The 16,571-nt window shown below is 43.9% G+C and overlaps 1 protein-coding gene across 9 annotated transcripts in view; it reads right to left on the reverse strand.

Annotated features, from left to right (window-relative positions):
• patj (PATJ crumbs cell polarity complex component) overlaps positions 1–16,571 on the reverse strand; it is a 117,872-nt gene that overhangs the window by 23,850 nt on the left and 77,451 nt on the right. For all 9 annotated transcript variants that reach the window (XM_071486629.1, XM_071486627.1, XM_071486630.1 and 6 more), the window contains 2 exons: positions 4,466–4,662; positions 2,512–2,603 (listed from right to left, as the gene is read on the reverse strand). In XM_071486629.1, coding sequence (XP_071342730.1) covers positions 2,512–2,603; positions 4,466–4,662 — 289 coding nt within the window. The remainder of the gene's footprint in view (positions 1–2,511; positions 2,604–4,465; positions 4,663–16,571) is intronic.

Consider the following 16,571-nt stretch of genomic DNA (forward strand, 5'->3'; position numbering starts at 1 on the left):
CTCTGGAGACACGATGGGGAAAAACACCTGACGAAGACTCTGGAGTCACCGGCAGATCAACACAGTTGTCATTTTCCCATCCAGCGCCCACATTGGTTAAACAGCAAATACACTGAGCGACATCCGCTCAGGCACGTTGGTCTAAAAATGAGGCGTGGTCAGGAGCACTGTGATCCTGAGGCCGTAGAAAGAGACTGACCAACAAAAACCTGGTCTGAAGCCAGTGGTGCAGTATTTCACTGTTATTATAAAGACGCATCATCAAGAGAGTAACATGCAGCTACATGTTAGATCAGTCAGGTGGAACATTACAACACAGCCTCACACGGTCTGAGCATGCTCAGTGGCATACTGTGAGTAACATCCATGCATCATGGACGTTTGTTGGATGAAGCTCTGCAGGGAAGCTTCTTTCTCTCTACCTGGTAAATCCACCTCAGTGTTTCCCATTCATCACCTGGACTAAATATTTGAATAATGAACCAAAGATTTATTCAAACTTCTTATCATATAATACAACAAATGTCTAACGTTGTGTTTTGTGCCGTTACTTTTTTGTAGAGCTCAGCACAGAGCTGCTGATTCTCTGAGGCTCTGCTTCTACTCTGCTGCTGTTTACCTCTGGCATCGTTCAGAGAAATGCATTTACACCTCCCTTCATCTTCACATTAGACTGAAATGATGTAGGGCCATTAAAGTTGAGGCCACTTTCAGTGATTCAAGGAGCTTCATCGTGACCCTGAAATGAGGATGAGTGTCTGACAATGGAAGACAGGAGGCTCTGGGCAGAGGATGTTGCAAGAGAGCAGTGTTTTTCTGAGCAGGTAGTGGCAGGCAGGGTGTGATGTGTTCAGGGAGAGGAGGACGTGAAGTGTTTCTTAAACAGAAACTCTCCTTTCGATTATCATGCTGCCTAACCTGCTGCCATCACCAAAACTCCCTGAGCCGGCCGAGCCGACCTGCAGACGGCGAGCTGAGCAGATTTGTGCTTTTTCTTCCACACTGATTTGACTTTAATTTGGTCTGAAGCTTCCTTTTCTCTGAACACAATAGAGATCCCAGTCTTTTACACGGTGGTGATGGAGGGAAAAGTGTGTTTACATCCCTGAAAGCGTCTCATTCAGGCAGCAGAGAGCTGCAGGAGCTTCCACCACCGCCTCTGTCTTCATTCCCTCTGTGACTCCTCCGTCTCTATCTTCCCTTTTTCTCCGGATTTGATGAAATGAAACTGTATTGATCCTCACACTGAAACTGGGTCGAGGCGGCAGCAGCAGGGACTGGGGTGTAGATGAGAGCAGATTTAATCACAGAGTGCTGAAAAACAATGAAACAGGTAAAATCAACCTTCCAGCAGGAGGAACCTGCCAAGTTCCCTGATGCTGCAGCAGCTGCAGCTCGAGGCAAAGTCAGGACGTAGAGCACGTGACTAACTTATGATTTAACTGTGTTTTGTTTGAGAGCGTCTTTGTCTCGTGTCAAACAGCTGCAGATTTGTCCAATATTTCATATTTACATGTCCAACAACAAAGATTAAAGCTCAGAATGAATTGGAGTATTTTTTGTTTTGTTGGTTCATTATTATTGCCATAAAAAATATAAACACCTATTATTATTTATTTATTTATTTTCTTGGTTCTGTGGGATTATAACCACAATAAATCATTATTATTGCCTTAAAAACGATAAACATCTCGATCAATGTCTAATATTATCATGTCTGCAAGAGCTGATGTTTAGCTGTTGTGTTTGATTCAACCTCCAGAACTGGAGGCAACATAATAATAAGAATGTGATATTTTTATAGTCGACCACAGTTGAATGAGTGAACTGAGAACTCTCTGATGTCAAAGCTGCGAAACCTTCAAATGCTGCTGTGTCACTTGTGTCGTCATCCTGTTAACTCCATCTTTAATTTTATATTTTTATTCATTTCATGATTGAATTAATTTTTTGTATTTCTATTTTCTCATGTTTAAGAGGTGATGCACAAACACAAGTTGTAATATATACATAAACATATATAATTGCATTAAGAGGTTGTATTTGTTCCTCTTGTTTGGATCTTTTTATTCAACGTGGTTTGTCATTAAATGTTGTTGCTTGGTAACAAAAATCAATTTAAAAGAAAAAGACGAGACAATGTTAGACGCCAGGAGAGAGGCTCGTGTGTGCAGGTCTGCTCATTTCTATTTATTTAACCCACAATCACAAATTTACTCAGGCTTCAGAGCAAGAACGTCGTGTACCTGTGCAGCTACATAGCTGGACACATGCATAAAGAAATAGTGACTGAAAAATAGTAATAACACAAAAATGTCTCCCAGTGTGGATGAAATGTTTGCAGCTGCACAGGCTGTTGCACAGGAGGGACAGGTCTGGGTCTGACTCACACAATCATCCAGATGACGTCATCTCCACACAGCCCACTACCAAACACTGCAGCTGTGAGGTCACGCCTTTAAACAGATGCATATGCTTGTTTTAATTTCCCAGCATGCCTTGCAGTCCTACCTGAGCAGGATGAGCTTCACCTTGGAGGCGGCGCTCTTAATGATGGCTGAGGCGTTCTGGTGGCTCCGCCCATAAAGGATCTGGTTGTTAATCTGCCAGAAAAACAGAGAGAAGATGAAATTATACAGTCGAAAGAATCAAATTTTAATATTTACAGTAGAGACCTATAATGTGAGGAACAACAAAACCTACCACACACACACACACACACACACACACACACACACTTTAAATTGGTACAGGCGTTAATTGAAAGGTCACTGAGCTGTGAGGCCGTAAACTAGCAAGTTAGGAGCTACCAGCTTCAACAAATGGTAAATCAATATCTCATTTACACTGACACACTGACACACACACCCACACACACACACACACCCACACACACACACACACACACACACACACACACACACACACACACACACACACACACACACACACACACACACACACACACAAACCAAGATAGAATTGTAAATGAACCTGTGTTGTATCTACTTAGAATATGTGTGTGTGTGTTACTGTTTGTTAGTGTGTGTGTGTGTGTGTGTGTGTGTTGTAATTGTCCAGGTTTTCCTCAGCTGAGCATTAATTTTTCATGTGACACAGCTGCAATGAGGAGGAGGGGCGAGCGAGCCACAGTGACACAGAGAGAGAGAGTGTTGAATATTTATTTGGATGAATGGGAAATCTCCCTCCAGCTGTTCCAGTCTTCACATTTACTGGTCATTGATTCTTCTTCTTGTCTCATCTCCAGCTGTGACACGTGTCAGCGTCAGGTCATCAAACATCGACATCAGGAACTCACAGTTTGCACCTGAAACACCTGAAGCTCACATCAGGGTCAGAAACCTGAGTCATGCACCTGAGCACAGACATGATCACAGCACTGCAGGTAAACGACTGTACATCTGTTTAGAAACCAGAGAAGAAGAGGAAGCTCCTCAGTTCTCACTTCATCAGTAACTCAGCATCTTCCAGAATGTCAGGTGAGCGTCTCTAAACCAGGAGACGAGCCACGTGTTGGAGCCCCTGATGTAAAATGATGTAAGTGGTGGAAACACACTGAACTTTATTTTCTCTGTGAGACTCATATTCGTCTTCATAAACATGTGGAGACTTTATAAAACATGATGCTTTCTTACAGTATAATTATTGATCGACTGACAGAAAACTCATTGGCAGCTACTTTCATGATCATTTACATCATTTTTCAAGTAAACCGCATAAATGAGTTTGAGCTTTGGGCTGGAGAAGGTTTTTTTTTGTGTTTGTATGTGAAGATTAACAAACTAAACAATCGACTGAAAAAAATAATCAGCAGAATGAAAATCCATAATGAAACAAATTGTTAGTTCCAGAAGTAAAATACTGTTGAAGCATTAACACAGTATCAGTAATAAAGCAGCTGCTCGGTCTCTGTCTCAGACCGACTGCAGATCTCAGACACAGATGATACATCAGCATCATTTGCTTGTTTCCTTGCTGCCGCTGCCTCTTAAGGCTCAAAGTATGGTTTTAACACACGTCTGCACATGATGCTGCAATATCATAACTGATCCCAGAACAGCTGCTGTGCAACTCTTATCAACAGGACACGGTCACACCCACGAAAATGACAGAAACTATAGTTACAACGGCTGCAAGTCGAGCTGCAAGAGACAGAGGCTTCTGATCAGAAAGTCAAGTTATTTATGTTTAAGACTCAACTCACCTGAGTCGCCTTTGAGCCCTAACATTTTGTTGCCCAGCAACAAAACCTAACTCTGGCTCATAATAACCTGCTGACAGTCGACCTGTGGGCTCATTCTTTAGGACAGTCTCGTTTAGAAATTGAAATGCTGACCTTTAACTGCTGCATGTTCCTGTATGAATATGTTTATAAGATATGAACACAGCACACAGGAACACGGTGCTGTCGATATGTAATGACCATAATCTGAACCTTTCTCACCTCCAGCAGCTCGTCTCCAACCCGGATGCGTCCGTCCCGCACTGCCGGTCCTCCGGGATGGAGTCCCACCACGAAGATGCTGAGGCGGGAACGATCCCTGTTTCCTGCCAGGCTGAGACCCAAACCCTGACGCTCCTTCTCCAGCTCCACGCACAGCAGCTCCCCCGGCAGATCCCCATAACGCTCACACCAACGCTCTGCAGCGGCAACAGGAAGAGGAGGAGTCAGCTTCACAGTCCAGAATCATAAAAACAAGTCAAAGGTCACAACAAGAGCAGTGTCTGAGGAGGAGGAGGAGGAGGAGGGAGGGGGTTTATCTAAGGCAAACACACACACACTCCTTCTATTTAGCATTTATAATTAATAATAATTATAATAATAAACTTGTTTTGGCACTTTTCAAAATCAAGGTTGGAAAGTTCTTTGCAGACGAGAGAAAAGATAAAAACAAAATGAACACAGAGTAAATTTGTCCCGGTTCAGAGACCACATCCATCCAAGTGCGGCTCCTGTCGCCTAGCAACCTTAACAACACATAACTTTTCTTCACAAAACTTGCAGAAACCCAGTTCTTACTGATAAAAGCGTAATCTTTGTGCTCTCTGTCAGTGCTGTTTGTTTTCATTACCAACGTGCAATGAATCTTGGGATATGTCGGGTTCAGGTCAGGAAAAGAAGGAGGCTTCGAAATGCAGCCTCCGAAGGACGAGGCTGAACTGAGACACAGCTGTAAATTCTAATAAGAAAATTAAAAGTCAAGGCAACACTAATTAAAAGCTGATCTATAACGATGAGTCTTCACGGGTCAGTCTTGGTTAACGACTGAAACTACAAACGATTTGAGTCACAAAAGTAAAGGAATGATTTTTATTCTTTATTTTTTATTTTACATTCACAAACATCAACTCGATTATTCTGGGGGGGTCATGACTCAAAACCTGATCTAGATTTATCCACCAGGGGCCAAATAGTTTTGCAGGACAAGCTGTGATTTTCCTGTTTGACAGCAGTAAGAAAGAAGTGAAGGAGGAGCAGGAAGAAAAGAAGGAGGAGAGAGAAGATAGGGGGTTAGATAAGGAGAGGAGATGAGGAGGAAGAAGAAGAGAAGAGGACAAGAACAAAGAGGAAGAGGAGGAGAGATGAAGAGGGGATAATAGAAAGAGAGAAAACAAAACGAAACAAAGGAGAGGAAAAGGGAAAGTGGGGAGATGAGGACGACAGCAAAAGAAGTGAAGTGATAGATGTAATGAGGAAGATGGGGGGGTAAGAGGGGGTTTCAGAGGTGAAGGAGAGGAGGTGAAGAGATAATTACATCAGAGAGAGAGGAAGCGGAGGAAGAGGAGGATGAGAGGAGAAGACGAGCAGAGAATTAAATTTGGTGTCAAACTAACCTCTGTTTAACAGTCTGTGAAACAAAGAGAGAAAACGTGAGTGAAATATGAAGGAGATTAAAAACATGACTGAGGATTAACAGCTGAGACACACAGCAGCTGAGGGACAGTGACGTCCAGTCAGGATCATCACTGAAGCCAAACTGTCCTCCCCCTGAGAGACCACGAGGCTCCTGACCTTTCCCTGAAACGCAGGGCTGAAGACGCCTGGTCTTTGTTGGCCGGCAGCTGCTGCTCTGAAGATATGAAGCGGTTTGTGTTTCCGAACTGACGGTCGTGATGTGAACAGTAACGGGCTCTGCTCTGGGATCTGAAGGTCGCTGCGGTTATCTGAAGAAACAGCGTTCGCACTGAGAAACTGGTTTAGCTTAGCAAAGTAAATCACCTCAGACTGAAGGAGACTGAATCCTGCCTCCACATAAACAACTGAAAACACTCGATGGCCCCATTTACTGCAGGAATTGAGATGTGGTTTAATTACACTGCGCGTTAATGTGCTGATTATTGAGGGAAATGGATAAAGTGATATTAAACTGTTATTAAAAATCTGCTCATTCTATTTGAGACTAAGACAATGAAAGTAAATTATGTTACTTCACATATAAAGCAAGTCTCTAGGACAGCCTTCTTCCACCTGCGCAATATTGCTAAAATCAGACCCATTCTATGTCTAAAGGATGCTGAAAAACTAGTTCATGCATTTGTTACCTCAAGACTGGACTACTGTAACTCTTTATTGTCAGGATGTCCCAAAAATTCAGTAAAAAGCCTCCAACTGATCCAGAATGCGGCAGCACGAGTACTGACAGGAACTAGGAAACGAGATCACATCTCTCCTGTGTTAGCCTCTCTGCATTGGCTCCCTGTAAAATCCAGGATAGAATTTAAAATCCTCCTCCTCACCTACAAAGCCATTAATGGTCAGGCACCATCATACCTTGGAGAGCTCATAGTTCCCTATTTCCCAATAGGACACTTCGCTCTCTAAATGCAGGTCAACTTGTGGTTCCCAGAGTTAGTAAGAGTAGAATGGGGGGCAGAGCCTTCAGCTATCAGGCTCCTCTCCTGTGGAACCAGCTCCCAGTGTGGGTTCGGGAGGCAGACCCCCTCTCTACCTTTAAGATCAGGCTTCAAACTGTCCTGTTTAGTAAAGCTTATAGTTAGGGCTGGCTCGGGTATGTCCTGACCCATCCCTTAGTTATGCTGCTATAGAGCTAGACTGCTGGGGGATTCCCATGATGCACTGGGCGCTCTCTCTCTATTTCTGTCTCTCTCTCTCTCTCTCTCGATGACTTCATGCCATTAACTTTGTATTTTTTCTCTCCTGTAGTTTGTGCTTCTCCTCTCTCTCCCTCTCTCTGTCCTCATTCTGCAGGTATCTCTGCCTCGGGAGCAGCAGGATCCAGATCCACCACTACTCATCTTTACTATTAACCACTGTTACCTGTCATTATTACTGATAACACCATTACCGACACAGCTGTTCCTGGTCTCTCTCTCTCTCTTCTCTCCCCTCTCCTCCCCCTCCCCCTCTTTCTATCTTCTCCTAAACCCAACCGGTCGAGGCAGACCCCCCCACCCTGAGCCCGGTTCTGTTGGAGGTTTCTTCCTGTTAAAAGGGAGTTTTTCCTCCCCCCTGTCGCCAAGCGCTTGCTCTTTGTGGGAACTGTTGGGTTTTTCTCTGTAACAAAGTAAGGTCTTGACCTGACCCTGTAAAGTGCCTTGAGATAATGTATATTATGATTTGGCGCTATACAAATAAAATTGAATTGAATTGAATTGAATGTTGTAGTTCAATGAAAATAATAACAACAAATATACAGCTGTACCTCTGATTTGTATAGCACCAAATCATAATGTAGATTATGATTTGGTGTTATACAAATAAAACTGAATTGAATTGAATTGAATAAACAGATGTTCCATTTATAGGGTCAGTGTCTCTAACTGCTGAGTGGGTGAAGTTCTATCATTTCAGTCTGAAAACGAGAGGTCAGCAGCTCAAACTAAATAAACAAGTGAACAAACTCACTGGTGCTTGTCGTGTCTGAGAATATGCAGATGTAATATTTGCTCAGGAAATGATGCCTGATGAATATGGAGGGGAGAAGCTGCACCGACATACAAATGTTCCGCCTGTTGTTTCCTGTAACTCGTCAGTCAGACGTGACTTCAGTTCAGAGAACGGACCGAGGACAGAACCTCATTTAGAAAAGAGCAGAGTCAGAAAACTTAAGTGAATCAGTCTGAGAGATTCATGAATGAACCGCAGAGACGTTTCAGCGTGAGCAGGAAACAAGATTCACTTCGACTCCGACAGAAAATTAAAGAAACGTTTAACAGAGAGGAAGAAGAAACAGGCCAGAGAGTCAGAGAGACGGGCTCAGGTGGGCATCGTACAGGTAATGAAATCATCCATCAGTGTCAGGTAACACACACACACACACACACACACACACACACACACACACACACTCACTTTCAGTTTCCTATCAGTTTCAATTTGGAGCTTTTTCAGCTAATCAAAAGAAAAAAAATCAACACGTTCCAAAATAAAAGCTCAACAGGAAATGGGAGATTTTACCAAAATACTCCACGTTGATTCAAAAAGCAACATGGCGTGTACTCAGTGCGCCAGTGTGTCGGCTGCCGTCATCTTCCCTCCTCATCCCTCCAACCCTCTGTTCATTACCCTGCACGACTGTTCCCACAGGATGATGTTCATACTGAACCCAATCTGAATGTGCTGACGCAGCCAACCAGAGCAGGTCCGGTGGCAGGATGTGGGGAAGTGAGGAGAGGTTCATCTGTGCTGAGTTTTATTAACAGCCAATTAAAACAGGAGCAGGTAGAAACCAGACGAGACTCACTGACACATCATCAAATCTAAAACAGGAGGAACCACAGATAAAGACCCGTCTCTAATACTGAACACACACACACACACACACACACACACACAGGACTAACATCAGGTTCTCTATGTGCAGAGGGCACAACACCTGGTCTGGAGGTCGTAGCTAAAAATAATGTTATTGCAGGTAATGCTGCAGAGACTGAGCACAAGCATGTGAATGTAACACACACACACAGACACACACACACAGACACACACCTCCTGCAGTGTGCTTGACAGCAGTGCAGCCTGTCTGTCACACACTGATGAACACTGTCATTCTAGAAAACCCTGCAGTGTGTGTTTCAGTGTGGGTCTGTGGGTGTGTTTATGTGCTCCAAGCAAGGTGACTTGTCACAGTAAATCAGCATACACACATACATGCACACACAGACACACACACACTCACCTGCTGTATTTGGCTGAGCAGCCTCTCATTGTGACTACAGCAGTAGAGGTTGTAGCTTCCCTCCAGCTACAGCTGCATTGTGTGTGTGTGTGAGTGAATGTTGCAACAATCAAAGGGGAGGGGTACAACTTCAGCTTCCAGACTGTTCTCTGCTGCCTGGTAAACTTACAGTCTGGATCATTGTGACGTGTGTGAAGCTTTACCCACTGAGAAGTGAAACACCCCCCCCCATCACAGACCTTTTACGACCCTACACTTGCTGACCGTCCCTCACACTAACTTTAAACGCAGCAGGTTCTCCGGCTCTTGGCCCCCAGGCTCTGGACTCGCCTGCTGATGTCGAGCCCTGATCAGCTGCCTCCCTCGTTTGTTTTGCTGTGTCCGTTTTTTTCTTGATGTCTTTGTTCAGCTGTTTGCCATTTTTAAATACGCTCTAGAAATAAATTTGGATTTGACTTTGAACAGAGTGTGTATTTCATGCAGAGGTCAACATCACTAACACTCCACGTCTCTACAGATCAGAGCTTCTGTTTCTTCACTGACTCCGTTTTTGGAAACTTTCTATTTCTGACCCACTGAATCTATTTAATTTATTTATATAAATTTTATTTTAAGAGATGTTAACGTCACTCAGTCCACCACCTCAGTCCAGACTGAAACATCTCTGTGTGTGAAAAGTGGTTCGTGTTCCCCTCAGGATGAACTATAATAACCTCTGACTTTAATCCAGCATCATCAGGTCAAATGCAGTCTGACACTGGATGTTTGGGGAAATAACCACAGACTGGAACTAGAAGCTGGAGCTGGTTCATCTGCAGATTCAGGTTTTAAATGTAAAATATACGTAGGTATTTGTCGTCTGTGCTGCTGAGGTACGGCCGCAGGGAAAAAGATTTTTGAGGACACATCCCATCGTGTCCTCATCACTGGACTGTTTCTCTCCCATAATTAAAAGATGAACTAACACCTGTGACTCAGATCATTAATCCCTCACACCCCCGTTGCTCAGACCTTCTTATTGAGCAGCGGTGAGTCCCAGCTGTTTTGAACTGGTCTAAACAGCTGTTCATGCTAACGTTAGCTCTGTAGCAACATCTGTGGAGTCTCACACTGTCGGTTTCCTTCAGTGTTAAGATGATGATTCAGTTGCTTCACCTGTTGTTCTGCTGTTAATAAGAAACAGCTTGTAAAGCCGTGTGTGTGTGTCAGTGATGGTCTCTGACGTTACCTGTTGTTGGATCAGACACTGAGCAGCAACGAAACGGCTGAGACAAACTACAACGTGCAGCAGCACAGAGACAATTCTTTATTAGACAGTGAACAGAGAGGTGATGTGCACCAGGCTGCTGGGAGTCGAACTGTGGTTTGTGCTCCAACACCCTCGGCTATCAGGTCGCTGCTGCACCGGGACATTTATACACAGCTGTGGGTGTGGAGGAACATTAACGTTACTTTCAGCCACGTCTTTTGTGCTGCTGTCAGGAGGAGTGAGAACGATCCTGGAACAATGTCATCTAAATCGCCTCTACGAGTTCTGATGTTACCCGGCGACATGAGCAGTTTTCTGGTGAACAGGTGACTCAACAGCTCAGGTAGCTGCACTGAACCCAGGTCAGCGGGAACAACGGTTCTGGACGAGAGAACGGTTCTGTTCAAACAGACACAACTTGACTGAGGTGAGTCAGTCTGTGCTGCTGCAGCGCAGAGGCACTTGTAACCGTGGTAACTGTACACAAAGATGGCGACAGCTGTAGCCTCAAAATGCATCAAAGCACAACTTGCATGGACGCTGTAGCATTCTGTATCAATACCTGTCCTAGTTCTGCAGTAACGCTGAGGGTAAAAACACTCCACACTTAAAAAGAACGTGAAGAGGTTTAGTTGTGATGTTACTGCTGTTGTCGTACTGTGGCGCCTCTGAGCCTCGTGTTTCCTCCTCCGTTAAAAGGTGATTTATGAGGTGGAAAAATGTATGGAAAAACAAGTCAGAATCAAAGACGCTGAACAGCAGCATGAAAACAAAATCTATCAGCTGATTCAACTGCAGCATCAGAGAGAGAGAGAGACAGCTGCTGCATCTGATTTAATATTTACAGCTGGGATTATATCTGACACACACACACTCACACACAACACACACACACACACACACAGTCTGAGAGTGTGTTTGTGATGTTAATGTAACTGGCAGTTATAGTAATGTGTCCTGGAGGGTGAAACAGGACAGAAACACTGGTTACCTGTGTGTCTGCATGTGTGTGTGTGTGTCTGTGTGTGTGGTGTTGATGCAGATTTGTCTGCTATCTCTGCTTCCTGTCCTCATCTATCCTCCACCCCTCCCCTTTGATTGCTGCAACACACACACACACACACACACACACACACACAGTTGTGTGTCCTGTTTGTGCTTGTTCTATCAAAAATTCCTCTAAACTGTGTGACTGTGTAACCTCCAGATATTTCAGCCATTAAAGACTTAGAATCACTGGACTAAAAGTGTTTTATAAAGCTTTTCTCTTGCTCCACCTGTGACTGATCTGCTCCCTGGATTCACTGCATGTGAAACCGTCGCTGTATTTATTAAAGGCTGTTTACAGTTCAGATTTCAAGAACAGAAACTGTGTCGATGGTCTCAAACAACATGTTGTGGTGGTGATGAAAGACTGAATTTATCTCTCTTCTGTCTGTTCATCTGAAAAGAAAGAAAGAAAGAAAGAAAGAAAGACTGGGCAGAAAGCTGAAAAGAGCAGACGCTGTTATTCTCCCTCAGTGTGTATGAAGCAGTGCTGCAGTAGCTCCTGGAGGTCACTGCAATGCAACAGTAGCTCAGCCTGCTGCTGCTGCTGCTGCTGCTACGCACGCGCACACACACACACACACACACACACACACACACACACACACACACTCCTAGAGGGGGTGGTATTAATCTACCACCACTGCCTGGACTGGTCCAGTCTCTCTGCAGACAAACAGAAACAGGAGCAGCTCCAGTATCACCAGCATTAGCACCAGCATCAATACTGGTTCTGTACCAGTAGCAGCTAATGTCTCCACAGTTTAACTGAGGTCCTGCAGTGATGTCATCATCTAGTGACCAACAGGTCCTCCAAATGAAAAACGACAGGATTCACTGTTCACCTGCAGAAACACGCAGGACTGGGCCCTGAAACGAGTTTGATTATTATCACAACAGAACACCCATGTCCCGATTCAATCAATGTACCTGTTTTGGATTTGGGCCGGACCTCACCTGCACAGTCACCTGATCAGGCTACAGCAGCAGGGTTACCTTGATGACAGGTGTGGGGCCATAAACAAGGAAACTAGAACCACCTCCTCGTGGTTGTTTCCTCCACCAACCAGGAAATAAGTCTCTGCTTCCTGATTAATAGTTAGAATAATAATATAATAATAATAATATCCAGAGGTGTTTTTCCAGAACATTATGATGTCACGGCAAAGTTGACATTTGACTGTTATAAAATGCTATTGCTACGTTTTATCCTTTTAGATATTTGAATTGAAAAATCTGAAAAATATTAAATTGTGTCATAATTAGTGTATGAATTTGTGAGTTATGGCTAAAGGTGCGTAGTTAAAGTTTAGGTTCTGGCCGTCGCCGGTGGAGAGGCAGCTGACTGGGACATAGGTGGATGTTTTCACAGTGGACATTTGACTCATCAGAGCAGGAAATCCACAGGTGAAACTAACTCAGCTCACAGTGGCTCAGCTTCAACAGGTGTAACCATGACAGTGAAGCACCAGGACCTGGACCAGGACCTGGAACCAGCTCACCTGAATGATCTGTGAAGTTCATGCTGTGGAGGTTGTGGAACCACCTGAGATTCTATAAGTGAAAAAGCAGAGACAGTGGTTCAGACACACAGTCAGTGAGACTGACAGCAGGTTACAGGTGGTTTGGTTGTTGTTCCTCATTTATTGTTACATCACAGTGTAAACATAAAGCTGCGTCACTGATATGAACCAAGATGGAGACAGAGAGGAGGCACACACACACTAACAGAGTGTGAACAGTGTGACTGACTGTTGTTATCGAGAACTTAACATTTGCTTTAACACACCTCCACTGTCCCGCTGTTATTACAGACAGTGAACTAACCACAGACGCTCCACTGTCCTGCTGTTATTACAGACAGTGAACTAACCACAGATGCTCCACTGTCCTGCTGTTATTACAGACAGTGAACTCACCACAGACAGTGGGTTGTTAGTTATTTGTGTCCTCCTACAGTTTGTGAGTGATGAGCAACAACAAACAGATGAGACTCCTGCAGCAGAGAACAGGTGCTTCAGTCGTTTGTTTTCCTGACAATAATTGTGTCTTTTCTATTTTTGTAATAATGGATATTATTCAAATAAGAAATATTTCCCTTTGAAGTTGACAGAAACAAAAACACAGAGCTACACACCTCCTACAATGTGTGTGTGTGTGTGTGTGTGTGTGTCATTGTTTGTGTGTCAGGAGGCTGAATGAGTGATGCAGCGTCACCTGGGGAGCCCGCCAAGTCAATCTGTGCTAGTCATCACCAGCTACACACACACACACACACACACACACACACACACACACACACACACACACACACACACACACACACACAAAAAAAAACACCTTTACCTGCACAGTTGAGTGAATCATGACACGCTGTTTGCTGTCTCACTGCATACATGCATGTACACACACGCGCACACACAGAAACAATGCAGCACAACACTACATTGTACAAGTCTGCACCCACCTGTTTATGTGTGTGCGTGTATGTGTGTGCATGTGCGTGTGCATATGTGTGTGCGTGTATTGAGACGAGCAGACACAGGCAGGCAGACATGGAGACGGGTTAAAGGTGACCTCTACCTGGACTCAATATATTGACAAGAACGTAGTGAAAACACACATAGCCTCATAACTCAGCTGTTGAGCTGTAGCACGCGCACACACACACACACACACACACACACACACACAAACACACACACACACACACACACACACACACACACACACAGTAAGAGAGCTTACGAACCTGGTGGCAACATCGTCCATACTTCAGTCTTCACACACACAGAGATAAATCCACATGTATGGTTGAGTGTGAATGTATGTGTGTGTGTGTGTGTGTGTGAGAGAGAAAAAGAGTGTGTGTCGTCTCAGTGTCAGGTTTGCTGTAATGCTCTGATATCCAGAAAACGAGATGTGTGAGTGTGTGTGTGTGTCGGCCGGCTGCTGTGATACTGAGGCAGAGAGCGACGAACAGCTTGGTTATATACTCCAACCTCGATTACTCTCTCTCTCTCTCTCTCTCTCCTTCCAGTCATCTCTTTACCCTCCCCCTGCTGCTCAGCCTTCCCCCTTCTTCCCCCTTCCTCGCTCTCTTTCTCTCATCCATCTTTCTCACTCCATCAAAATCTATTTTCCTCCTCGCTCTATGCCAACCCTCCTCCTGGAATGGAAACTTACAGATCCATTACTGCCTTCTAAAGACAAATAAATCTACGACTCAATCAATCACTGAACACTTGATTCTTGTTCATTATGACTTTGCCCTTTTGTAGTTTTAACCATAATTTCTACCAGTAATAACAACCTTTCTCTCACCAAGGTAATATCCAGGATCTGGGAGTGAGGACAATAAGGACTGACTGTTCCAGAAAGAGGCAGTTAAATGTTTCCCTGATGAAGGATCCTCATGGAAAACAAGGAAAATCTTCTAGGAAATTTGAATCTGTTCCAAAAACCTTAAGCCCTTGGCAACATAACTCCCACAACCTCCTCGGACACACCTTAATCCTTATGATCTACATTCTCTGCTTCTCAAATAGGTTGGGAAATACCTTTAGGGACGTGTGTCAGCAACACCTCACCATACCCGAGAACATCCAAAACTTTCTTAGACTCGTGGAACCTCTTCAATCACCCCTTCATCCTTCTAAGAAATGCTTAAAAGATTGTAAAATTGGAATCTTGAAACGGCTAATTCTCACTTCTGAGTCCCAGACAAATCATGGATGAGAAGGGAGCAATTCAAAAACTGGTGGGTCCCCAACAAAGACTACGGATCCTCTCTAAGGACGTCTCCTTAAAAACCTATGGAACATTGTCATGGACCTCTAGTAGCCATCCAAAAATACCCCAGAATCTCTTGACAAACACATTTCATTATCTTCTGGATCCTCTTCTAATGACTCACGGCTGACTGGAACTTCTATAAAACACCTTTGATCTCACCTTGTGTCCCAGGAATCTTTTTGAACTCTTGGATACTCTTGGTTGCTTAGAGACTACTTGAATATAAGAACCTACTAAACCCTCACTTTGCAGCCAAGTGCCTCAGGGACTTGTGGATCCTTAAAGTTCCTTGACCTCCTTTCAGATCTTGAGAATACCCTTAAAAACCTTGGTACATGTCAAGAAGACATGAATGCCCCAAAATCTTTTAATTGACTCTTGCAATCTTAGAGACTAATGTACCTCCTTAAAGATAATGTCCATTCTCAAGGATGCCTGGAATATCCTTAAACATCTCTACTTTTCCCTTTCAACTCTTCCTGTTTCCCAAGGACCTCATCAAGGAAGCCCTTCTGGTATGTCTGAATCCTCCTCAAAAACCTTCAAGCTCTTCAGTTACGTCTGGAACTTCTTTAAGGACTTTGGGTAAACAACCACTCACCTAAGAGCAGAGGAAACCTTCTCTGCAACGTCAGCCTCACCCCTGAAGCATGTTTCAAAGACCGTTAACATCCATAAAGGCCCCAAAACCTCCTCAAGTATAACTAGAAAGCCATTTTTTTAAACCCCTGGATTCTCCTAAACTTCCACAACTAATGGGATTTCTCTAAAAACTTCTGGGTTGTTCTTGAATACACTCTCAACCCCCTCAGTGATGCCAGATCCTCCATAAACACCTCTATGTATACACTTAATCAACTCCTGAGAAAAATGTCTGCTCAATACTTCACTACATTTGCTTCCACATACGAGTAGTCATGTGATCCACCTTCAATGGTTGTGTTGTGTTAAAATCCTCTGATCTTGAAGAAAATTCTGAATCCTCAAAGACACCCTTCTCAAAGGTTCCTGAACCTTCTCAAACACTTTTATTTTTCCCCAGTGTGTCAAAAACCTTCAACAACTTCAGCCATCTCCAGAACCTCATCCAAAACAACCCTCTTCTTCTTGATGTCTTGACCTTGTCCAAGACTTCTGTATCCTTCTCATAGTTCCCTTCAACCTCCATAAAGACTCCAGTCAATTTCCCCTGAAACCCTTAAGTATATACTTAGACCTGATCATCCTCAAAAACCTTCAACATCTTCAGTTATCTCTGGATTCTGTCCAAAGTTGTCTTTTGGGACCTCATCCAAGACCTCTGCATCCTCCTCACAGCC

The sequence above is a fragment of the Trachinotus anak genome, unplaced genomic scaffold (assembly GCF_046630095.1).
Source record: "Trachinotus anak isolate AG129_WGS33_773 ecotype Australia unplaced genomic scaffold, CSIRO_AGI_Tana_v1 ptg000010l, whole genome shotgun sequence".
Taxonomy (NCBI): Eukaryota; Metazoa; Chordata; class Actinopteri; order Carangiformes; family Carangidae; genus Trachinotus; species Trachinotus anak.